The sequence below is a fragment of the Aptenodytes patagonicus genome, chromosome 8 (genome assembly GCF_965638725.1).
Source record: "Aptenodytes patagonicus chromosome 8, bAptPat1.pri.cur, whole genome shotgun sequence".
NCBI classification, from domain to species: domain Eukaryota; kingdom Metazoa; phylum Chordata; class Aves; order Sphenisciformes; family Spheniscidae; genus Aptenodytes; species Aptenodytes patagonicus.
Window position 1 is genome coordinate 14375702 of NC_134956.1, and position 24404 is coordinate 14400105.

The following is a 24404-nucleotide window of genomic DNA, read 5'->3' on the forward strand; positions in this document are numbered from 1 at the left end:
GGCAAGCTGCTGACCTTCTCCGGCTGCCGGCACATCCCCCCAGCTGCCGAGGTACGGCTCAATCACTAATTCAGGGCTCCCTGTTGATGCTGGCTCTGGCACAGCAGTGGTTTCTATGGCAACTCCAGAGGCAGATGCAGGGATGGCTTCAGCCGAGGTACCGCCAGCCCAGGTATCCCGGGATGTTCCTCCCAAAATGCAGGCAAACAGCCATGTGGCACGTCGGGACGGACCCCGCGGTCACTGCGCTGGGCGGGCAGTGGAGGCAATGGGGCAACGACACCGAAAACATCTTGCAAGTGCACTTTTCTGAATCGTTTCCAACTTTCCCCACGCCGCAACGCCGCCAGCAGACGGCACAGCCTGCCCCAGTGGTGTGCCAGATGCTGCTGCACTCTGCTGGGATCTGGCCTCCCATCTCTCCGGCCCTGCTACCCATCCGAGGATCGCGCCAGCTGTCTTCTCCGAAAGGTCAGGCATCCGCGCTTGATATTTACCCAGACCTGTGAGATCTGTCTAACGTATCAGTGAAAGATTGAATCCCTCGCCTGCATCTGCTACTGCTGCTCTCTGCTTTGGGGCACGTGACTCTACATGGAGCAAAGACCAATGAGGCTCAGGCAAGCCCACGGCACTGGGCAACTGGGGGATCACACCACGCCCCCCCACCGGTCTCACTGTGCACCCCTAAATGTCACCCACAGACACCACCGGTACGGAGCTTACCTTCCCTTCCTGGTGCCGGTAAGCAGGAGATGTGATGTTCCTGCCCGGGAGAGCTGGACACAGCTGGACCCAGCTCTCCCAGGCACCAGACTGTGCTCCATCCTTTGAGACAGGGCTGTGGTGCTGGATGGGGCCCAGGAGCCCCGGCATCATTAGGCATCTCATCTTACATCTCAGCATCCTGGCAACCCTTGCCATTCCCTGCCTGCTCTCGCACCCCATCTCTCTCTGACAAAGCCCCTCTCCTGCTGCTGCCTTCACCCCCCCGCAGCCCCTTTGCCCACAGGAGAGGCCGAGCAGGAGCAAGGCTGTGCCAAGGCAGGGCAGCCACCGCTTGGCTCTCCCTCTCCAAAAAGAGGACCGGATCCCTACATCGCACTGCTCCGCTCACCCTGGCAGTGGGGAAAGGAGCAAGAGGCATCCCTGCCCCATGGCACAGGGCCCCACGGCACAGGGCCCCACTGGGGAAGGGCTGGCCAGGCTCTCCCTTGGGAGGGGTTTTTCCCAACAGGCTGCAGCATGTCCCTGTCCGGAGCAGGATAACCAGGGATGACACGACTCCAGCGGGGTAAAATTCCACGTGTTTCATTTATTTGAGGTGCTATGTCACCTCCTAGGCACTGAGCTACAGGGCATCTCTGTGCTACATGAGACATCGACTGGGTCTACGACGACACAGCACTCACTGCTACACACACGGCACAGACATGCCGCGGCACGGACGGGGCCGGACGGGGCAGCGCGGCCAGCAACAGTCCTGCTGCCGCTCCCTCCACGCCACCAGCCGCGGCCCTCCCGCCAGGCAGGATTTTGCCCTGGGCTCCATTGCCACAGCGGTGTCGGAACCGAGAGGGGTTTCCAAAGAATGGCGAGAAACCGCAGCTGCTCTGGCACCCGGCGTCATGGGATGGTGGCTCCCCGGAGCTGGGTCACCCACACGCATGGGCACGTGCACACCCTGTCTCCGTCTTCAGGCACTTGGTGCTCGGCCGGGGCTGGTCCCCGGGGCCCCGCTCAGGGCGCCTCGCGCAGGCACAGAGCCTCGACGGCACCGCTGGGGCCCTGGGCCACCCCGCCAATGACGAAGAGCAGGCTGGGTGCCGGGCAGCTGGAGCAGGAGCAGCGGCCGGTGGGCATGGGGGGCAGCGGCTCCCACTTCTTCCGTGCGAGGCTGAACCCTTCCACCGAGTTCAGTGGGCAGGACTGGTTCCCTGCGGGAGACGGGACGGCATCAACCCCCCTGCAGCCCTCCCCATACCCCAGGCTCTGCCTTTCTCCTTTCACATGTCTTTGATGCCCCAGCTGGAGCCCCCAGCGGCAGCTGGTCCCCGAGCCCTGGGCTGCGGGGGCTCTGCAGTCCCAGAGGCCATGAGCAGGGTCACAAGAGGATTAGTGGCATCCCCACAGGGAGGGCTGTTGGCACCGATGCCGCACTGCTGGCTCTGCCCTGGCGCCGGCACCCCGCAGCCATCACTGGGGGATAAGGGAGGGCAGCTCCAGCTGCGGCAGGGCTGAGAAGCAATGCCACGCTGCAGGGATCCAGCCAGCACTGCTCGCCTTCCCCATCACCTCCTCCTGCCCTGCAGCAGGAGGTCTGGCTCGCCCCGGGCGAGCTCGGCGGGGTCTGGCAGCCCTCGCTGCACGGCTGGGGGTGCTGCAGCCGGCGCCGGGCTCCCCGGGCAGGCCTCCCCGCTGTATCCCCGCTGCTGAGTGACAGCACTAACCTTTCCCCAGCTCTCTCGGGAGAGGGATGTGGTGCTGCAGCCCTGTGCGGTGGGGCTGAGCCAGCGTGGGCTGCGCGAGCCCGGCACACTGCACATGAGCTGGGGAAAGCCTGACCAGGTTGTGAAAGGGGCAAGAGGCTCAGTGGGGGCAGCCTGTGGGGCAGGGCAGTAGGGTCCCCCCAGCACTTGGGGGGCACAGGAGGGACGCGGCTGCAGACGGTGTTGCAGTGCCCCCATGGTTTTGCACAGCTGACCTCCCTGCTGCCGCGCAGGTCACTGATGTGCCACAAAGGACGGGGATGGGAACACGGCCACGCGCCCACCCCCAGCATTACCGAGGCCACCCATGGCCACCACTCTTCCTCCCAGGCAGCCAGCCACAAAGTCAGCTCTCTTCTCCCTCATGCGGGTGGCACGGCTCGGCTTGCTCCATGCACCTGGGGGCGAGAGGGTGTGAGCTTCGCCCGCCGGGGCTCCTCTCCGCACACCAAGGCAAGGACACCCCCAGGCTAACGGCTCCCCAGGGCCAGGGCGTGCAGGGCAGGACTCGCCATGGGTGCAAGGGGCTGATGGTCGGAGCCCGGATGAACCGTGTCCCTTAGGCACGGACACCCCTCACCAAGACCCAGGGAGGCATCCTGGACCTGCAGGGGACACTCCCACCCCACCCAGGGACACGGAGCTCACCCTGTGCGGGGTCGAACATCTCCACGGTGTTGACAAAGTGGGGACGGGAATAGAAATTGTGGGGCCCCGGCTGCTGCAGCCCCCCCAGGCTGAAGATGACACCATCGGCCATGGCGCAGGCAGCGAAGGCGCGGCGGCTGGGCACGCTGGGGTAGCGTGTCCAGTTCCTCGTCTCCAGGTCGAAGGCCTCGAAGGCGGTGACGGGCAGCTTGCCCTGCCGGCCCCCTGCACACAGACGAGATGCTGCGGCTGCCGGCGCCCCGAGCCAGCACCATCGGTGGGCTCAGCAAGCGGGATGGGGCCCGCCGGCTGCAGTGCCGGGGCGGGAGGACAGCACAGAGCCACCCTGGGGTGCACCAGGTCACCCCCCAGTCCAGGGAGGCAGCAGAGGGAGAGGGCAGGGGCGCAGGAGGATGCTCGGCTAGCCTCAGCGGCACCTACCCAGGACGAAGATCTTGTTGCCCTGCAGGAAGGCGGAGGCCCCGTAGCAGGGGGTGGGCATGGAGGGCAGGGGCTGCCAGTGGTCCTTCGCTGGCTCGTAGACGCGGACTAGCGCCTGGGGAGAGGTGTCTGCACCCATTCCCCCCAGCGCATAGACGGCTCCATCTGCAAAAGAGGCGGCAGTAAGCTGGGGACAGCCATGGGCAGTGCCGTGGGGCTGGGAGCCCCCCCATGCCCTGCAGGGCAGGCAGCACGGGCGTTCCCGAGCCCCACGGCCAGCTGCCACTCTGGGGTGGCCAGGGGATGGTGAACACGGCCAGGCCTGAGGCTGGCAGTGCCCTGACCCCACTGAGACCTCCTTGCCCCACTCTCCACCCCATCCATCAGGCGCAGAGCAGAGCACAAGGCCATCAGCTCTAATTATTCTCGGCAGTACCATCTCCCTGGAGACACCATGGCAACACAGCCATGCTGCCAAATCCTGCTCCTGCTCCCGGCGCGGCCGGCACCCCTGCCCGCTCCCACCGCTGCCCTGCCGGCCCCTCTGCCCTGCCCACCCCGCTGCAGCCCGGGCCCATGCCACGTCGTCCCCAGCCAGGGAGCAGACATGGCCCCTAGCACACAGGCTGCCAGGCTGTGCCAAGGCTCGGAGGCTGCTCAGCAAAGTTTGGGCAGGAATCAAAACATGCTTGGCACACAGCATGCCGAGCTGGACTGGAGCAGGGTGCTCGGCTGCCCCGGCACGGCTCCTGGCCAGGGGAGCCGAGGAAGGCTCCTGTGCCCAGAGGGGCTCCGCATTGCCCAGCCCTGGGCTGCAACGGGGCTGCTGGGGCACAAGCATGACCCTGCTGTTAAGCAGCAAGTCCGTCTGCTGGCGTGCTGCATCCCAAGCAGCAGCAGGATTCAAATCCCACTTGAGCATCCCCGACCCCTGCATCCCCGCTTCTCCAAACGGTAGAGGTACTCGCAGCCAAGCCCCATCCCCAGCCCTCACCTCTCTGCACAGCTGAGATGCCCATGGAGGGCTGGGCCAGAGCCGCCTTCTTCTCCCACTTGCCCTCATCCACGTGGTAGACCTCGACAGAGGCGAGGGGGCTCTGTGCCACGTCCACGCCGCCCACCACCAGGATCTGCTTGCCCAGGGCGAGGGCGGCAGCGCCGGCCCGTGGCGTGGGCAGTGGCGGGAGCACGGTCCAGCGCTGGGCTGAGAGGTCGAGCACCTCGGCGGCGCCCAGCGCTCGCCCGCCACCCCCGCAGCCACCCAGCACAAAGAGCTGCCCGTCGTGGTGTGCAGCGCTGCAGTACACGCGCCGCGTGGGCATGGCGGGGAAGGCAGCCCATGCGAAGGCGCCCGCGCCCGCCGCCATGGGCCGGCTCAACCGCCCTGGGGGTCCCCGGGCCCTGGCCCCGCCACGCCGCCCATCCGGCCTGGCTCGGCGCTGGCCCGGCTCTGCCCACCGCCTCCTGTGGGGAGAGCACCCGAGTCAGCACCTGGGCAACCCACCGCTCCCCCTGGCCCCAGCGAGCCGACTCCCCTCAGTGGTGTGACAGCCCCCTGCTCCCCAGGGCTCCCCACCTGCACCCACCATGGCTCCCGTACCCCGGGCTCCCACTCCCTGGGGCTCACAATGAACAGCCCGCATCCACTGGCACTCCCACTCCCCAGGCTCCCTGCCCGCACCCACCGGGGCTCCCACTCCCCGAGGTTCCTGTGCCCCGGGCTCCCGGTGCACAGCCCACACCCGCTCGGACTCCCACTCCCCAGGGCTCTCTGCCTGCACCCGCCGGGGCTCCTGCTCTCCGAGGCTCCTGCACCCCGAGGCTCCCGGTGCACAGCCAGCACCCACCGGGGCTCCCTGCTCACAACCCGCACCCACCGGGGCTCCCGGTGCACGGCCCGTACCCCCCCGAGGGTCCCGGTGCACAGTCCAGACCCCGCGAGGTTCCTGCTCTCGCCGCGCAGCCCGCAACCACCGGACCGCTGCTCTCCGCGGCTCCCGCCGCACAGCCCGCATCCACCGGCGCTCCCCGGGCTCCCGCCCGCAGCCCGCGCCCCCGCTCCACCGACCCCGGGCTCCCCTCTGCCGCTGCCGGGAGCGGGGCAGGGACCGCGGCCGCGCTCACCTCTCCGCCCGCTCCGCTGCTCTCCCCGCCGCTCCGCGCCGCCGCCCGCGCCGGGCCCGCCCGCTGCTGGTGGGGGCGGCGCCGCGCCCGCCCCGGCCCCCCCGCCGGGCCCCGCTCCCCTGCGCCCGGCCCTCCCGGGGCCCTCGGTGCTGCTGCCGGCCCGCCGTGCCCCTGCCCCCTTCACCCCGCCGCGGGAAGAGGGGCTGGAGAGACCCCCTCGGCGGCAGCCGGTGGTGGGGCCCCCGGCTCTGCGCTCCCCAGCCGCACGCTGCCGGAGCCACCCCAGCACCGGGCTCACAGAGCCGAGAAGCCACCCCCTGCCCATCACCCCTGCGGGGCTGCCGGGGACAGAGCGTGAGCTTAGCCCCACTCTGAGCACAGCCGCGCCGGGGTGTCTCAGCAGCGTCAGGAAGGTGCCCACGGGTCCAAACCCACTACTGTCACCCTCGTCCCCACCTGGCTGAGCCCTGCGACTGAGCACACTGGGAAAGGCGCTTTCCAACCGCCAGCGCAGGCAGAGCCAAGGGCCGGCAGGAAACTCACACCAGGAACAAGCTAGAAAGGTTTGCTTTAAAAACAGGCAGAAGTGACGCGGCATTGCTAGCTCTGCCGGGGAGAACACCATGGCACAAATGGCACTTGGGCATGCCGCCGGTAACACTGCGCTTACCCCGGCACCTGCTCCGCACCAGCCACTGGTGCGGGAGTGGGAAGGGAGGTGTGAACACTAGCGTGGCTGCTTGCGTTGCCCCTGCCCCGCCAGCCAGGCAGGCAGCTCCCCACAGCGCTAACGAGGAAAGGAAAGCTGTTTCCTCCAGGGATCCCGTCACACAAGCTCCCAGGACGCTTGTGCTCAGGCATGGAGGTTCCTGGCAGGACCGAGCGGGCACGTCACACATCGGAGAGGGGACAGCTCGAAGCAGAAACCCAGCCTGGGACTTTGCCTGCGCGCAGCAGGAAGCAGGGGGTGTCCCAGTCCAGAGCCCCTCGGCCCCGCGAGGTGGCATCACTGTCCATCCCACCGCTGGCTCGGGGTGTCCTCCTCCGCGCAGGCCAGGTAGCGGTCGTAGTTCTCCTCGCACCTCCTCACGCAGCGCAGGAAATAGTCCTCGTCGGCAATGGCCTCCAGCAGGTCGGTCTGCACCAGGCAAACGTCGTACAGCTCCGAGGTGGGAGCGCGCCTGGGGCTGCTGCTGCCCTGCTCCGAAAACACCTGCAGGGAATAAGCAGTGCGCAGAAGCACTCGCACCCTCCGTGGGCAGCAGTGCCAGGGCCGTGCCCGGCACGAGCGCAGAGCCTGGCAGCAGCGCGCGCACCCTGTGGTGCACCCTGCCCGCCTCCTGGGCCAGGCACCTTCACACTGGCTGTGGGTCTGTGGCAGAGGGCAGGGGCCTCCATCTCCACTCCAGCGGTGGAAGATGTAGTTTCTGCAGATTTCCTCTCCCTCTCACGAGGCCCCTTTGGCTCTGAACCAGCTCGCAACACACGTGGCTGGGCCTGCCCTAAGGAACGGGCCACACCACGCAGCTGGAAGAAAATGGCTCTGCGGAGCGGCCAACCCCAGGAAAACCTCTGCCAACAGCTCTTCCTTTGGCTGCCACAGCCTGTCGCACAGGAGGGAACAAGGACTTCACCTTCTGATCTTAACCATGGCTCTGCTTAAGGCTGCCTGGCAATCTGTTTCCCTCCCAGCACTGCTCTGTCACCATCACTGACAGTGACAGAGCTGGTGACACAAGAGGAGGGGAAGCTGGCGTCCAACCTACTGACCCTGGCTGCAGGACAGCAAAGTCCCGGCAGAGGGGATGAGCCCTGCTGGCGAGATGCTCGGCTGCCACCCAGACCCCAGCGAGGTCTGCCGCCACCATAACTTGATCCTACCTGTCTGACCTGCTGTGGGGGGAGCCCTGGGGCTGGCTGCGCGGCTGCCCCGAGGCAAGCCGAGCAGCCCGACTGACCAGCTGTGCCGGCTACAGAGGGCAAAAGGAGGAACTCCTTGATCAGGGAAACAGCCTGAGGCTGACGCGCAGCGAGTAGAGCTCACGAGCCACGCTCTGGCTGCTGCAGACACGCAGGCAGCAGCTGCTGCGCGCAGGGGCCTCGGGCTCTCAGCAGAGCTGTCCGCATTAATTCACCTGAATCAGTCACGGCACAGACCAAAGCCTATTCCCGACAGGTCTGCTCCGGGCAGCGACAACTCCTGCCACCAGGTACGAGCTGAGAAAGCTTGTATGGAAGGGAATATCCGAGGAGCGTCCCACCCCTCGCCACTCCCCAGCTGCCTGGCAAACGCTGCCGACCATTCACCGGCTGCCGCAGGTTTGCCCCCCCTCCATGCCGTCTCCTTCTGGATGGAAACGGGCAGGGATTCAGGCTCGCCCGTGGAGCTGCAGCTCTTGTTCGAGCATCGACAGTTGTCCAACTGCCAGGTGCATTTCTGTATGCATAAATGTCCCCTTTTCCATGCGTGCTCCGCCACAAACACTGCCCTTTCAATTCGGTGCCACAGACAAGCCGCGGCCGCGTGCCGAGGCTGGCTGGCCCGCCGCCATTGCCGCTGCCGCCGGGAGCGGGGCTGACTCACCTCAGTGGAGCAGAGGCCCCCGGCAGTGAGCACAGGCGGCCAGCACCTGCTGTTCTCTGCTGACGGCTGATCTCACCTTCCCCACGGGCAGCCCCGTGCATCGCTGCCACCAACGCCGGTGGCGTGGAGTGCGGTGACAGCGGGGCTACGCCCTTGGTCCCCCTTTGCAGGCTCACACTCATGCAAAGGGGGCAAAACGTGCCTGACCTCACTGGGGACACCCCCCAGCACAGGCAGCTGGCACCAGAGGGGCCTTCAGCAGCCTACCTGGGGATGAACAATGGTGTCCGCATCGTCCAGCCGGATGTTGTCGTCGATGAAGATGTGGTGAATGCCGGGATCATGGGGGTCGATCCACAGGGGCTTCCCACCCTGGGAAGAGAACTGATTTCTGGCCCACCTGAAACAGCAAGCGGGACAAGGAGCAGTCAGGGGAGGGAGAGCGCGACAGCTCTCAGGTAAAGGCAGGTAAGGCTGCCCTGCAGGCTCAGGGCAACCCTGTGAGCCGGGGAAGTGGGACGGAGACCGTCCTGTCCCTCTGCCCACTGCTGCTGCTCGTGAAAGAGAAGCATTTTGCAGTGAGGTGACAAATCAGGGGGTGTTTGGAGAAAAGCAGGAGGTACACCGGGGGATGGGGACCTGAGGAAAGATGCGAGAGCCCCATCAGGCTGCCCATAGGCAAAATGGGGAGCATGTAAGTAACAAAGACCTCAAAACTAGGACCTATCCCAGACCGGGAGAAGCTCAGAGAATCACGGGAGAAGAGAAAGCGCCCAACCCACTTCCTCAGTGCCCTGCTTCTCACCAGTCAAAGTGGTCTTGGAAGCCTCCAATTCCCTCAAAGGAGCTGAAGTAGTCGTAAAGCTTTCTTCCATCTTCCCGGGTGGCCAGCCGCTCTGCTCCCCTTGTCAGCACCACCTCTCGCTTGCTGCAGCGTATCTGGCCAGGGGTGAGGTCCACAGGGAGCTGCAGGACCACAGAAAGCAGGAGAGGAAAGGTTTCCAAAGCAGACAGGTTGTTTTGTGCATTGGCAGAGACAACAAGCAGCAGGGTGGAGACTCCCCACCACCATGTGGGAGGGCGGCGCTGGGGAGAAGACAAGAAGAGGCGTGGAACCCCCCCAACCAAAAATCATCCCCTCCCCTGGGATGGAAAGGAACGACCTCCTAGCTGCACACTGCCTCCGTTTCAGTCTCTGTTCCCTGTCAACGCCCCGAGGAACAACTGAAGCAGCTTCCGAAGCTCGTTCCCAGCATTCCTGCCCGGTGTGCTGCTGGGGGGAGAGCACGGCTGCCATCGGCTCTGAGCCAGGGAGCCCTGCTCTGCTGCAGCGGGCCCTCTCCGGGAGAAGGGATGCTCCATCCGACCTGGGATACCCCGAGAGGAGACCTTTCCCACCCAGGATCCGCAGGCACGCGTGCTTCCCCCCGGCTCACAGCTTCTTCCCGAGAAGCTGGCTGTGTTTCCTCTCCGCAGCAGCCGGCGCTTTTAAAAGCGGGACGGCCAAGTGGCTCGAGAGCAGCCTGACGTGGGGAGCTCCGTCCAGGCCATCCGGCTGCCCTTCTCCAGCAGGCCGGGCCCTCGGGGTGCCACTCACCACCACATCCCGCAGGGTGGGGAACTGGGGGTGCTGCCCGGCCAGGGCGCAGCTGACGGCCCGGAGGGCGCGGGGCAGGTCCGTGCCGAAGGTCCTGAAGATGACGGCGAACGCCCTCCCCTCCCGGTGCAGGGTGTCCAGGAGGCGGAAGAAGGCGGGCAGGATCAGGTGGTAGCGCTTGCTCGCTTCCCCCTGGACCGAGAAGACGTCGTGCGGCCGGCCCGGCCACTCCAGCAGCTGCAGGTGGCGGGCGTGGAGGCCGCCGAAGCACCGGCCCGGGCCCGCCTCGGTGAAGGCGGGGTCCCGGCCGTGGCGGCTGTAGTAGCTGAGGGCGCCGGGGCAGGGGGGGCCCAGGGAGGGGCGGTCGCTCGCCCACTGCCACTCGCCTGCAAGAGAGGAGGGCGCTCAGCCGCCGCCGCCGCCGCCCGCCCGCCCGCCCGGCCCCTGCAGGCCCCGGCCCCGGCGCTCACCGGCGGCCCCGGCGCGGCCCCAGGTGACGGTGCTGAGGAAGGTGTTGAGCGCCGCCCGCGGGCCCAGCCCCGACACCGCGTCCGCCGCCACCACCGTGTTGTTCAGGTCCACGTGCAGCACCAGCCGCCGCCGCCGCCCGGCCCCGCCGCTCATCGCCCCGGAACCGGCCCCGCCACCGGAACCGGCACCGGCCGCGCCGCCGTTACCTGGAAACGGCGCCGCTTCCGCCCGCGTCGCTTCCGCCGGCCGGCGCCCCCTGCCGGCCCGGGCCTGCGCCGCGGGGCACCGCCCGCCACCGGCGCCCCGACCGCCGTTGCCATGGACACCGCGAACGCGGCGGGGGCGGAGGTCGGGGTCAGGGGGCGTGGCCGGGGCGCGGCGGGTGGGAGGCACGGCCGAACCCGCTCCACGGGGGTGGGCGTGGCCCCGGTCCGCGGAGGGGGCGGAAGCGGAAGTGGGCGGTGCTTCCGGCGCTCCGCGGGCGGCCATGTTGGAGCGGCGGTCGCAGCGCAGCGGCGGGTGCGGGTCTGGAGGCGGCCGGTAGGTTGGGGCCGGCGGTGCCCGGGCCCCGCGCTCCCGGGCGAGGGCGCTGCCGAGCCGCCCGGCGGGGCGGCGCGGGGCCGAGCGGGTGGGGCCGCACCCGCTGTCTGCACCAATCACCTCCCCGCAGCCCCGTAGGGAGGGCACCGGCCCCGGGCGGCTCTCCCCGCCCCGGGGCCCCTCCGGCCGGCGGGCCGAGGGCGCCCGGCCAGGGCTCCCGCCGGCCCCTCCTTGCCGGGCCGAGCCTGGGGAGGGGCGTGTGAGGGGAGCGAGGGACGGGCGCTCGGGAAGGGGCATCTCCTCTACCGAGGGGTGGGCCAGGAGGAGAGGCTGAGCCGGGGGGCTGCCCGCCCCGGCGGCCCCCACCGAGCCCTCCTTGGGTCTCCACGCCAGCCTCCATCTCCCCAGGCTGCCCCAGCCCCGTGTCTTGGCCCTGCCGGCAGCCTGCTTGCCCCTCCGGTGCACCCGGAGAAGCACCGCAGAGCCCTTTCCTCGAGCTCCGCTCCTGGACAGCCGGGCCCGGCGTCGCTCGAGGGTCCTGCCAGCGCTGTGCTTGCACCCGTGCCGGGAGCGCTGCGGGCCTGTGGCCCCACCGCACTTTAGCTAGGGCACGTCTCCCGGTAACGTGTCAAGTGAACAGACGTGCTGTTGGGTGGGCAGGCTGGCTGGGGGTGTGCCTGCTTGTGGCCGGTTTTCGCTCCTACTACAACTTGCACTGCGCAAACCAAGACCAGGCGGATCGATGTTGAGATGGCCTGTCCCCGATGAGATGTCACAGCTGCTCCGTTCAACATCAGAATATCCCTTACGGTGTCCCGGCTGTTCCCGGGCTTGCTGCAGCCTGAAGATGATCCATTTTCCAGCCCGTTGAGAGCATGTTGTTAGTTGTGCTTCTCCGTTGGTTTCTCCCTCTCTACCAGCTCAGGATTAAGCTTTACAGCCTCGCTGGCTTTGCTGCGCCTGCTACCGCTTGTTCATTTCGGAGGTGGCAAATCTCACCGCGGGCTGATGATGCCGGCTGCGGCTCTGTCAGAGCACTTCCCCGCCTGCCTCCCCTCCTCCATGGGAGATCCCCACGTGTCACAGAGCAACTACGTTATCCTCCTCCAAATCCCTCTTCTGCTGTGACATCTGCAGAACACTTGACTGAGATTAGTCTGTCATGCGGAGGCTCTTACCCCCCCCGCTGACCTGTGCTTCCCCTTCTGCGGCTGCTTTTGGCTGTGTTTCTTCCCTGCTTGTGCAGCCGGCAGCGGCACGGGGCGCCGGTCCGGGGCTGGCACTCCGTCGGACACAAATAGTTCCTTGCTCTTTCTGCTCAGGCGCTAACTTTTCCATCACAGCTTTCTTGCTTGCGCACTGCCCTCTCCGATAGCGTTTCCAACACCTTCCGCGTTTCCAACACCTTCCACATTTCCCTGAAAAGGATTTTTCACTGAATCTTTCTTATTATTTTGAGAGGTATCAACGAAGCTAAAGATTTTGTAACTTCTTGGCGCAGCGTCCAGCTGCGGAGCTGGCGAGGTCACCGGCTCAGCGCGAGAGGATCGGAGTTCTCCCGGGTGCATCACGAAGTCCTGCCTGGACTGCTCTTCGGTGCCTATTTTTTTTTTATTTAAAGCAATAATTAGTGCTTTTGTCCCAGGCAGACAGCCGTGTAATGCCCTGAGCATGATCCGAGTGTTGTCCCTCAGGCCATTGTACACTTGGCCCCAGTGATGTGTGCTTCCTTCATGCCGCCCTGCTTGAATTTCCTGCTTCCTCCTCACTTGGCAGCGAGTGCCCTTGGATCAACACAAGTTTGCTGTGACAGCAGATGCAGACCGCTGTTCAAACAAGGGAACAGCAAGGAGCGGTGTTGCCTTGCCACAGCATTCGGCATCAATGAAGCACAACTGAAATAGCCTCCAGCTCTGCTGTCAGGTCTTCGGGAGGATGCTGCAAGTTTGGCAGGGACTCAGAATCAATTTTTGAGCAGAATCAGTTAGGAAGCTGGAAAATTGAACATGACGCTGGGATAGATTTGAGGTGCTCAGGCTGCTTAGTGTTGAGGTGGCTCGATCGTGGTGTTCTCGGTGCGTGTGCAGGGAGAGGGTTCAATGAAGGGCTGCTTTACCAAGGCCAAATGAGATCTGGTTACCCAAAGCTGGGGCATGTCAAACTGAAACTGGAAACGAGCTGCAGATGTCACTGAGTTAACCATTGGAACCCTTCATCTTGGGATGGTTGGATGGGATTGCCCGAAATCTTTGTTTAGGTTTGAGGATATTTCTGCGAGAAATGTTTTAGTTTGACTGCAGGGATCAGTCAGCGGCAGGATTGTGTTCATGATGCTTCTGACTTGGGTTATGCCCAGAATCCGACCCAATGTTTGTGAGTAGCCATGCCTGGGCTTAATGGTTTCAGGTCCCCGCTTAAAAATGCAAGATGATTTCAGTTGCTGTGAGCTAACTATCTTCTCTCTCCTTTTGAGGTGTCAAGGGTTGTTTTTCCAGTAATTTGGACCTTTTTGAAGTGCCCGCTTGCCTAATGCCATGAATATTGCAGTGAACAATGTGGAAGAAAAAGCTGTCCATTCCTGGTCGAGAATTTCCTCTGCAGGACAGAAAGTGCTGGAGGAAGCCCTCCGAGTCTTCAACCCGATGTCCAAGGACCTTTCGGACACGGAGACCCAGCTGGTGGCCTTCATTCAGGGCCTGAAGGAGGAGGGCTACCAGCCCACAATTCTGAGGAGTAAGGATGTGTACGGGTACAGCTCGTGCACGGCAGACGCACCTAGCCAAACAAAAGACAGCACCCTGCACAACTGCGCCGCTGCCGCCGAGTCCGCTAAGAGTCCGGCTCGAAACACTGCAGCTGCGGCAAAGGTGTCTGCTTCGCCCACCAGCGTTTCGGTGAACTCTTCGAAAGTCTCCGCTCAGCCCGTCTCTAAAGGGGATTCCACAAATCTCCTCTTGAGCTCCTTGAAGCAGACAAGATCTGGCACGTCCAAGGCTGCGGCAGTGGGCTTCCCTACAAGCATGTATCCTGACGTGTATCCAGCCATGAGACTGTCGGTGGTTCTGGAAGCTCTGGTGCCGCTGAAAACTACCGCGTCCCGTTTGGAGTCCAAGTACACACGGGGGCGTCTTGGGATCTCGCCCTCGGACCTTAAACTCCTCAAGGCTTCGAGTCCGCCGAGGCAGTTTTCTTCAGGCAAGGCCGCTAAAATAACAGAAGGTAAGGGGTACAAGCATTTGATAAAGAAAGCACCGGATTCTGCCACCCTCGCTTTAAATCTCCTGAAGGGACCAAAGGGTGGAGTGCTGCAGGAGAGCAATGCTTGCAAAGCCTCGGGAGTCCTCAATGGGAGAGTCACAGGCAGCTCGTCCCAGGGCTGCACCACAGCACAGCAGTCCAAGACCTTGAAAATCAAAAATAAGGAACCTCTGGTGGGAAAAACAGAGTGGAAGGACAGCAGCACTTACCGGGAGAGCGCTGGGCAGAAGAGGAGAAGAGCTACGGAGGCAAGAGAAGCACCGCAGAGGAAGAGAGCAAATACCATTCCTGTCCGAAATAAATCTCGACGGGCTCAGAGCACTTTGAACCTGCTGAAATTCCGGGCCATCAAGGTGGGCAACTCTTCTTCTGACGAAGAAGTGAGGAGGAGAGCACAGAAGATTCTTAGGGTCAACCTGTCCCCCGTGATCCGAATTCAGCCCTTGTCCCACTCTCACAGTGTTCCCTGAGTTTCTTCGCTCTGTCACTTTTTTTTGTAAGTAAGTAAATACGAGCCCGGCACCAGAGCGTGGAGAAGTTTAAGAGCGACTCTGGATCTCTGGTGCCTGGTGACGATATGTCGACTAACCTGCAGACGGAGCAGCCTGCTCTCGCGCTGCTTCTGCCTGTCTACCACTGCTATGCAGAACTGACTGCAGAAATACAAAATCCTGTTCAGGAACGTGGGACGGTGACTCACCCGCGGCGAGCCGAGCAGGTCGGAGGGCTCGCTTCCCGTGGGCGCTCTTCTGAACGTGGCAGGCTACGCTCTCGTGCAGGGGGAGAACACGGGCCTTTCTCATGACATTGATGCACTGTGATACTGCTCTTTTTCAAGCTGTACATTTACTGGTTTTATTTTGATCAAATTTTATAACTTTATTATCTATATATCTATATATCCATATATGTGCATATCACCTAGGAACTGTGGGAAGATGCACTTCCTCCATCCCTCTGGGATTGGGTTTGATAGCTTTTGTTCCCCCTCTCCTTCAGCCAGTCTTTTGTTGAAAGGTGCCAGGATTTCTTTGTGGTTCAGTGTTGTGACTGTCTGTTCTGGGCTCTCTTGAGCAGCTCAGAGGCAGGCAGAGTTATAGCCACTTGTTTGTCTCCAGAAATGCCAAGCAACTTGGAGAATTACCAGCTGATAGTTGACTATAGTTTTAATAATATTTTCGGTATTACCTCTGCATAAGAGTGGGGGAGTGTTATGGGGCTGTTGCCTCCAAGTCTGCCTGACATCTGTAGGTGCCTCCTCCGTTTGTTGGTAGCAGAAGCTCTGAACTCATGGTAGGGGTTTGCCTCCAAAGAGCGATTCCTCCTCAGCACCCGGTGTCGCTCCGCTCTCCTGTACCCCACGTGCAAACGTAGAACATGAACTGTGACTGTTAGAGCTGAAGGGCTGGAGTTGTTAATAAGAATTGCATAAAGTGTCCTGCCCACCACGTAACTGCTTTGCTGTTGCTGGATGTTTCAGGAGCAGGTTCTAGGTGCCGGTAGAGAAGACACAGGCTGTGTTTGAATGTATTAGATACATCTTGCCGGTCCCAGAGCTCAGTGGGGTATTTGAGCCTGAGTTAAAGAAGAAAAGCGGAAGGGTTGAGAGGATATATGCCAGCACTTAGAGGGTTTCTTTCTGTCAGTTTGTGGGGGCGAAGCAGTAGGAGAGGAGATCGGCACCGTGTTGCGGTGGGTGACAGCTTTGCCGTGCCATCTGGGATGTTGCGAGAAGGTGTGTGGCAGGTGTGAAAGCTCCCGGGGCGCAGGCTCTGCCCGTCCCCAGGAGGCACTGCGGAACCACTGCAGACGGCTGTGCCGGGGGCACGCTGTCGGATGGGAACGCAGGCAGTGCGCTGGCAGAGGTTGGGTCTGCTCTCCGCAGGGAGGGATCTGCAAGCTCCAGGAGAAACACCGTGCTGGAGCAGTCGGTGCTGCAGCTGTCACCTGGAAGGGACGGCCTCCGGTGATCTCCATTGGGATGCTGCAAAAGCAGAACCTGGCGGCTTGGGGAGAGGGAGCAGTGTCCAGCCGGGCACGGGCCTGGCTCTACGCTGCCATACATTCAGATCTCTGCAGCAGTGAGCCGGTAATCCACTCATTCTCTCACCAGCTCAAAATACCAGTTGTCTGACCTCGTAATCTCTGTGGACGTTGGCTGAAGGGATGAGCTCCCCAGGGAAGCCCCAGCCCCAGCTCCTTATGTTTCAGCCCCTCCCTAGCACCTGGCTGGATTTCAGCGCTTTGTAAAAGGGGTCAGCATCTGATCCCCAGCTCAGAGAGGAAAACCGTGGCACGGAGAGGAGAGAGGAGGTTCATGAGAGAGTGAGAGGGCAGGGAAGCTGGGTGTCCCGAGGCACAGCCGGGGTTCTCCCCCCTCGCCCAAGTAGGGCAGGGTGGAGACTCTCCCTTGGGGGATGATTGCAGGTTCTGTGTGGTTTTACTGTGCGTATCTGAGCTGCTGTCGGAGATCATAACTTGCAGTGTTTGAGACTGACCTGTGAATGCCGCTGGTTGGCTGCAGAGGAGGAGGAAATATTTCCTTCTGCTTCTGTGTTTTAAAATGCTCTGGCAGAGAGTTCCCTGTCCTGACATGATGCTGGATGAACAGGGAGCCTCCATCACTGTTAACCGGCCAAAAATTGCTTTGTCCCTTTTGTCCCCATCCTTCAGACCTTTCTCATTCCCACGCTCTCAAATGCCAGGTCTTGAAGTCTTGCACTGGAGTTTCTCTTTTTGGCTGTTACCCGAGGAGGGCTCTGAACTCCTGCCTGCGGCATTGCTGTCTGACAGGCTGCTCAGCGGCTTCCCCTGCTCCCAGCCCCATATAAGGGCACCGAGAGCTGTCTCTGGAACCTCTTCGTGCGGCGCAGACATCCCAGCTGAGCGCCTGGCCTCCGGTGGGAAAAACAACCGTGCATCAACAGGGCTGAATTTGGGTCGAGGTTACTTTTCCTCCAGCCTGAGCAGGAAGCTGAGCACCTGAGGCCAGCTTATCGGGCCACATCCCTCCTCTTCGCTGTGTTTCTTCCCCCAGCTGCGCTGCTGCCTGCCGCCCCACTCTTCTCTGTCACCTCTTGTCTTTCACAGCTTGGGTCTTTGCCAGTCAAGGAATTGGCTTGTACTGTTGCTTAACACATCCAGCAGAACATACTGCCTTAGTTCTGCCGTGCCTTTCCAGGCACTGAGCTGAGTTCTGCGAATGCTTGGTGGCGACGGCTCGCCCGGTGTCCTTCCCAGGCCACCAGCAAGAGGTCTTCTGCTCTGCAGGGAGAGGCAAGCATTAGAAACGCTTCTGTGTCACTGAGGCTCCTGCCAGGGAAGCGAGCACCCCGTAGCTCTGTGCTCGGGGACTTGCCCGTCATCAGTCCAGTCTCTGTCAGCTCTCCTGCATGTCTCTAACAGACCACAGGGCCCCTGAGCTACTGGGCAGTGCTGGAGCTCGGTTCTCTGTCCTCCTGATGTCTCCTCTTCCCCCTCGCAGGTGATTTGGGAACTTGGCCAAGGATTGCAGCTTGTTATTCACAGGGGGGCTTTACAGCCCCTGGTGTCAATGTCGGCAACTGCTGCCTGTCGGCTGTTCCCAGGGAATCCGGTGCTGGCAGGTGGGGTGCCTGCAACCTCTTGGTGGTTGGCTCTGCCATCCTTCATCTCGTGGCCGGGTGCAGGTGCTCCTGGCGTCTGGGGCCTTCGACACTGATGTGCAGGAGGCTGTAGGAGGGACTGTGCTGTGGACGCTGCTGTCTGGTGTTTAGGGAAGATGAAGGGTTTGAACAACCCAGACCTGCCTAAGACCTGATCTAACCAGAGATCTCCCTCCAGAGGTCCCTTCCACCCTGTGTTACTCTGTGACAGCAGAGTAACGCTTGCCTTCCAGGGACCTGCACAGCAGTAACTGGCAGGGCACATAGAAATGCTTTGCCTGGAGTGCTGTGGTCTCTGCTGAGCGTGCTGTATGCAGGTTGTTCAGACCTGTTTCTGTATTAGTCACTTTGAATTCATCCAAGTGCCTAACCTGGCCTATGCTGTTCCTGGGCACCATGACAGCCGAGAGCTTTGGACACTCTCTTAGGAATGCTTTTACCGCATGGGTTTGTGCCACTGACACTTCGAGAAATGATTCAGCCAGCGGTCAAAGGGCTGTTCTTCCAACTGAGTTTGTGGAAATAATTTCTCCTTTTATTCAGCTGCCAAGAAGCAAGAGTTTATGCTTTGCCTCCACCAGACAAGGTTCTTGAGCTTCCTGCATGCTTCAGATATCCGTCAGCGAGGTCCGTGGGGAGAGCAGCTTGTCCGGCAGGCAGCTGAAGGGGAAGCTGACATCGGATACCAGTTGAAATCACATTGTTAATTGGTAGAAATGTTTTGAAGCTCATGTCCACTGTGATCAAATTTCACCTTCTGCTGCTACTTTCAGTTGGGGAAGTTTCTCCTTGGCCTCTTCCCTGCAAGCCATGTAGCGTGGTGCTGCTGCTTCCAAACTGTCTGCGTCCCCCCCAGAGCCAGCTGCCGCAGCGATCCTTGTACAGAATTTCTTAAGCACTTTTCTGCAAAATAAGAAGGGATTATTTTGTTACTCTGTTTTGTAGCCCACTAGTGGTATTTCAGTGCGAGGAGGAGGTGTGCTCTGTGGAGTGTTGTCAGCACTAGTGTAGCTGGATACTTCTCAAACCAGGGCATCACCTGCCCAGCCTGCAGCACTCACGCTCACAGGGCCTGGGGGGCGGTGGGCTGAGACCCCTCGTTGCCTGGTGTTTCCTTGCACAGAATTCAGCCAGTCACCAGCTAAAAGCATCGCAGGGAAGTCGGGAGCAGAACAGCACAGGTGGGTGATGCTGCACACCTGGCTCCGTGGCCCTGCTCCATAGCTGCCCCTGTTCTGCCGCATGTCCTCCGGGCCCCCCTCGCACACCAGCAGCACTTCTCCACCGGTGGAGCTGGTGGAAGTCCCCCGGCTCCAGCTGTGGCAGGAGGGGCTGGGGGGCTTTGGGTTTTGGGCTTGAGCACAGAATTTGGGCCCTTTCACTTGTGACTTTTGCTGTGTTCATGGCCAAACCTTGCCAGCATGTTGGGGGGTGCAGCCACTCCAGCTGCTCTCCTCCTTGGTTTAAAGTTCCCTGCCCTGGCTGGGAGCTGGGCCTTTGGCCACAGCACAAGGGACGCGTGGGGACGGAGAGCAGGTTTGTCTCTCAGCTGCAGCTGGACAGTGTGACGCGAGCTGGGCAGCTTCCCGGGCAGGAGGGCAGGTTTAGGTGGGAGGATCCTTGTTTTGGCCGTGGTTGGCAGGGTTGGTGCCCAGCTGTGCGGAGCACCTGCCACTCAAGCAGGTTGGTTGGTTTGTGTGGAAGTGACAGTTTCTGTTTCAGTCTTCAAAATGGCACTGGCCCATTTGCTCCTGTTGTCAGATGGGGATGGCTTTCCGGGAGCTGAGGTGGCCTGAGGAGAGGACAGCTGTTCTGGGGCACCTCGCACCTTCTCGATGGTGCTGCAGTCCTTGGCTTTGTGAGCTGGGTGGGCTGGCACCATCTGTGAAGAGGGACAGCAGGGCAGGTTGCTCCCAGGCCCTTGTGTTTGGGGCTCTGTGCTAGAGAGCACCATGCTCGGGTTTCCTTCTTGCAGCCTGCTCCTGCCTGGAGCTGTGTGCCATTAGGAAGGTGCCGAGTGCCTGCTGGCTGGTGGAGCAGAGACCTTGTCCCAGAAGGCAGGAGAGCCAGCCCTGAGTGTTGAGTGAACCCTGTCTGTGGATGTGACTGTGCTAGCACTCGCAGCTTGGCCAGCTGCTGCCTCCAAAGCCGTGGTGCTGCCAGACCCCTCAGTTTGCTTAGGAAGACCGAGGAGGTCTGGTCAAAAAGCAAGAAGCTGGGATTAGGGGAAACCAAAGACACCAGCAGGGCCTGGCTGGCCAGCTTCTGCTTCTGCTGCAGGAGGAAATCTGCAAACAGAGGAGCCAAGTCTGTGGCGTACCGGTAGCACTTCTTCCACTCTGTCCCTGCCCGGCTGACGGAGCCTGTCCTGCCCTGTTTGGCAGCACTACACAGGCACTGGTGCTGCAGGCTCTGGGGCACAGGCGAGGGGGTGCCCTTTTGGAGTAGGTGCCTCTCCTAACCCTTGGTTTCCATCCTTCATCGCTTGCACAAACTGGCCCTGCTCGGGTGGCCGCCGGAAGGTAAGCCGCTCCCTGGCTTGCAGAGCCCCCCCTCCAGTGTGTGCTGACTTGTACCCTCTGGATGCCCTCGCAGAGGGGGAAGCACTTCCTCCGGTGAGCATCCGAAATACCTTCCCCTTCGGGGACGATTAGGCCTTGCCCCAGGGAGTCCCTTAAAGGCCTTATTATCGTCTGGGACTCTCTCCTCGTTGTCTTAATTAGCCCTTTCCGTTCCTGTTGCTACAGGCAGCCCCTGTGAGAGTCTGGTGATTCCCACAGGCACAGTCAGGCACGTGGTGCTGTTGTAAAAGAGAAGGTGCTGCAAAGCTACCCCCAGAAATACCTCCCCTCCTGCCCCTGCTCTGCCACGCTGCCCAGGCCTGGGACGGGACAAAACGAGTGTCAGCGGGGAAGGCACGGTGTGTGACGCCGTTCCCTCTGCCTGGTTCCCGGTGCAGCACTCCTGAGGAGTAGCATTTCCCGAGCAGAGGCACAGCAGCCTCTCTGAGGGACGCGGGGGCTCTGGGTGGGCACTGCCTGGCCCCTTGTGCTCGTCTCTGCCAACCATCGCCTCTAAGAGAGCCGTCTCCACACCGCAGCATGACTGACCTGCTCCGGCTGGCACTGGTGCCGCCGACTCAGCCACGGGCATCCCCCAGTGTTCGGGGGTCCTGAGTGACGGCCGGGGAGCAGCAATGCAGTCCGCGGGAGGGCGAGTAACAAACTTTTGTATGGTGAATTTACAACAACTGACCATCTTGTTCTTGAGTGAACTTTTTACTGTTTCATTTGTTTGTGTAGAATGTTTCTGAAGCTATATTAATATTTAATGTTTAATATGAGGCTGGGCTGCTCCACACTCAGTGTTGTATATTTTGGAATGGCATTGTTTAGTGAAAAGACAGTGTTAGTATTATTCCGCTCTTCGGAGGGAATGGGACAAAAACCAGACTGTCTTTTTTCTTAAATGAAGTGAACTTTTTGTTATGAAGTCCTAGCAGGTGTCCAGCCCTTCAGTAAAATGGTGCTCAGAACCGCCCAACGCGTCCAGCTTTTCTTTGGGCCCTGCCAGACTGCTGCTCCTTCCCAGGGCTCCTGCTCCCAGCCCCGTGTGAGCCCCATGAAACGGCCTCTCCTGTGTGCCCAACTGCTCCGTGGGGCACGCTCAGCTGGAGACCACCACCACCTCTTCCCCCCAGTCTCCCCCAATGAGGTTTGGGGTTACCCAAGCCCCATTAAAGAATGCCTGGCTGAGGATGGGAGACGCTCCAGATGAGTGCCACTGGTGCTGAACTGGTGTAAACTGGCATAAATCCGTATTCCAGGTTAGTTCCTAGAAACACGCCGGGTCAGCGCTGCGCTGGCAGGTGCTCTGCCAGCTCCCGCCTGCCTGCCCACCCTCCGACTTCTGTCTGGATCTGCCTGTTCTGCAGCCGGGACCCTGCGGCCGGCTAATTCAACAGAAATGCCGTTGTTCACCCGCGTGCAATCCAGCTGCGGTTTGTGCCACGGGGCCGTTGGTGCACTGACCCGGCACTAATGGTGGTGGGACCATGGCCCCGGGCAAACACCAGCTCCAGTGCCGGAGCTGGTTCCTCAGGCAAGGAAGTGGTTAAGCGATTCTCCCGCTCGCTGAGGATGTTCAGGGAAGTGTTGGCCGCCCGCTGAGCGCACTGAAGTCGGTCCAAGCAGGGCTGGCCAGGCATGAGAGACTGCCCCAGGAGCTCGGAGGCTCTGCTGAGGCTTTGGGGGGCCCCTCCTCTGCGTGCCCCAAAGCGGCGAGCACTGCCGGTTCCCACTGCCGCCCCTCCGAGCTGTTCGATCTGCTGACAATGGCGAAAGTGCTCTAATGGCTGCTGAAAGGTGCTGGTGGAGCCGAGGCCGTGGGTGCCCGAGGGAGCTGGGGGTGCTCAGCAGCTTTGAAGCGCTGGTGATGGAGGGCTGTGGCAGAGCTGCTGGCAGATCTCCAGCCAGCGGAGCTGCCCCCGGCTCTGTCATCTCCGCGGGCAGACAGGGGCCACCCCCACGCATTCAGCTGTGGGGCGGCTGGGAGGATTGCAGCTCTGGGTGGGAAGTCAGAGCAGCCTTCGGGGGAGCCAGGAGGTGCCTGGACGTGGGCTGGGACACCTCACTTGTCCCGCAGATCCCGCTGAGGATCCCTCCCTCCCACTTTTACCTTGCTTTTCAGGGCTGAAGATCCTGTTACAGTCACCTTTATCAGGCCACTTTGGATCTCCTCAGAGCAGATAAGGCTTGCTTGGCAAGATCCCTGCAATACAGACATGCTGGCCAGTGCTAATGGCTCTTTATCAGCTCATCTCCTGCCAGCTCTCCTAGCCGAGGAGGTGGTGGTGCCTGGCCACCACCCTGCGCTGCCGGAGCCTTGCCAGGCACAGCCCTGCCCTTCCTCTGGGTTTCCCAGCGCCTGCTGAGAGCACAGCCATGGGGAGCTGGCAGGGCTCTGCCCACAGTATCCCTCACCCCACCGAGACACGTGGGACCAGTCTGCGCTGCATCGGGGTGTCCCTGGGGGCACGGATTTTGGCACCTCCATGGCCAGCAGCCTGGGGAGCTGCTGCTTTGCCCGTGACCTTGCTTGCCGGTGGGCGGCAAGAGCGCAGCCTTGGCGTGGAGAGTACACAGCTCCTCTTCCTTCCTTTGGCCTTGGCTAATAAAAAGCACCATCCCTGTGTGACAGTGAGGTCTCTGTCGAGCCTGGCCCCGGCGCGCAACCGTGCTCCCCACAGGGCTCCAGGGCTGCCGGCTCAGCACCCAGCCCGGCTGGTCCAAAGGATCCCAGGCAGCACCGATCGGCACAGGGTGAGTGGGGCCCTGGCTCAGGGCATGATGGTGCCCACGGGAGGGGAGCAGGATCCATCCGGCATGGGTGCCGGGGGAGTGCGACTGGCTGCCGTGCCACCCCGGGGCTCCCAGTGCCGCTGCTGGAGACGTGCCCTGAATAGGTACAGACAAGCCCGTGTGGTGCAGGGTGAGTCCTGGCTGGGCTGCCTGTTCCGGCGGCCCTGTGTACCGCATGACCGGGCACGGCAGTGCTGCGGGGATGCCGTGTGCCAGCTCCCAGCCAGCCTGGGCACGGGGCACCACCGTGCCGTGCGTGGGCCACCGCTGGCTTGTACCTGGCCTCTGCCTCACCTTGGCTTAAAGCTCGGTGTGGGCAGGTCCCTCCCCTCGCCTGGCACAGCTGCCGGAGGAGGAGACAGGCGCTGGCCGCCCTCCTCCAGGAACAGCAGCCAAGCCCAGGCCGAGCTGGCCGACTCTGCAGCCCACCCAGGCCACCGCCACCTGCCCGGCACAGCAGGCCCCGTGGGCACAGGTAGGAGCTGGCATGCCAGCGGGGAGCCCCGGGGCACAGCACAGCCCTTGGCACGCGGCACAGCCCCGGGGCACAGGCCGGGCGCTGACAGCCGGCATGAGGCAACACACAAGGAAGGGGCCGTGGGGTCCCTCGGGAGAGACGGGCTCAGTCCCCCCACGCCTGCATGCACTTCTCTGTGCTGGCGCGTGCCGGACTTTGCCCAGGGAGCCGTGGTGGTGGGGAGGGCCGAGTCCCTCGGGAGGGACGTGCCTGGCCGGCGGCATCATGGCTGTGCCCAGGCAAGCTCCTGGCAGGGTAGACGCCTGGTGCGGCTCCACCCTGTAGCCGAGCTGTGCCAGTGCCTCCACCATGGGGCATCCCCAGCTGGGGCAAAAAGCGGTGCCGCGGCCCCCCCGTGCAGCCGTGCCGGCATTGGGTGCCTGTCCCGCCGTGCCGCCCCGCATGCCTTGCTGCAAGCGGCGGCAGGCACGTTCCTGCTGCGTCGTGCCGGGAGCCTGGGGAACGCGGCGCCGCTGGCTCACCGGCCCACGAGGAGCCCTTTTGTTTGCCGGCGGGGCCCACCGTGCCGCCCGGGGGCCGGGGCGTGCCCAGGCTGCCGACGCCTGGCCGGCCTGGCCTCCGCGGGCGGGCAGGCAGCGGGGGCCTCCAGGCAGAAGGAATCGGCAGTGACATTCCCGTAGCCTGGAGACCGCCGTCCCTTTCAGCGGGCAGCCCATTTGAATAAGAATCGTGCGCGGGGAAGGGGGGCCGCCGGCTGCCGCCATCCCATC

At 62.5% G+C, this 24404-nt stretch overlaps 3 protein-coding genes across 5 annotated transcripts; 1 reads left to right on the top strand and 2 right to left on the bottom strand.

Annotated features, from left to right (window-relative positions):
- Window positions 1-1291: 1291 nt before the first annotated feature.
- Window positions 1292-5735, bottom strand: KLHDC8B (kelch domain containing 8B). The gene is made up of 6 exons (XM_076345867.1): window positions 5703-5735; window positions 4573-5042; window positions 3579-3743; window positions 3138-3362; window positions 2786-2887; window positions 1292-1937 (listed from the first exon to the last, which is right to left on the bottom strand). The coding sequence occupies exons 2-6, from the start codon at window positions 4943-4945 to the stop codon at window positions 1741-1743; spliced, it is 1062 nt and encodes a 353-aa protein (XP_076201982.1). The 5' UTR covers window positions 4946-5042; window positions 5703-5735; the 3' UTR covers window positions 1292-1740.
- A 518-nt stretch (window positions 5736-6253) lies between these two features.
- LOC143164332 (uncharacterized) lies at window positions 6254-11191 on the bottom strand. The gene is made up of 5 exons (XM_076346795.1): window positions 10354-11191; window positions 9884-10269; window positions 9092-9252; window positions 8554-8686; window positions 6254-6915 (listed from the first exon to the last, which is right to left on the bottom strand). The coding sequence occupies exons 1-5, from the start codon at window positions 11189-11191 to the stop codon at window positions 6709-6711; spliced, it is 1725 nt and encodes a 574-aa protein (XP_076202910.1). The 3' UTR covers window positions 6254-6708.
- CCDC71 (coiled-coil domain containing 71) lies at window positions 10859-21339 on the top strand. Of its 3 annotated transcripts, XM_076346476.1 has the most exons (3): window positions 10859-10894; window positions 12354-12490; window positions 13368-21339. In XM_076346476.1, the coding sequence occupies exon 3, from the start codon at window positions 13429-13431 to the stop codon at window positions 14620-14622; it is 1194 nt and encodes a 397-aa protein (XP_076202591.1). In that variant the 5' UTR covers window positions 10859-10894; window positions 12354-12490; window positions 13368-13428; the 3' UTR covers window positions 14623-21339. The 3 variants fall into 3 exon arrangements, with proteins under 3 accessions (XP_076202591.1, XP_076202592.1, XP_076202590.1); XM_076346477.1 differs by lacking the exon at window positions 12354-12490; XM_076346475.1 differs by lacking the exon at window positions 10859-10894 and having other exon boundaries at window positions 12117-12490.
- Window positions 21340-24404: the final 3065 nt, after the last annotated feature.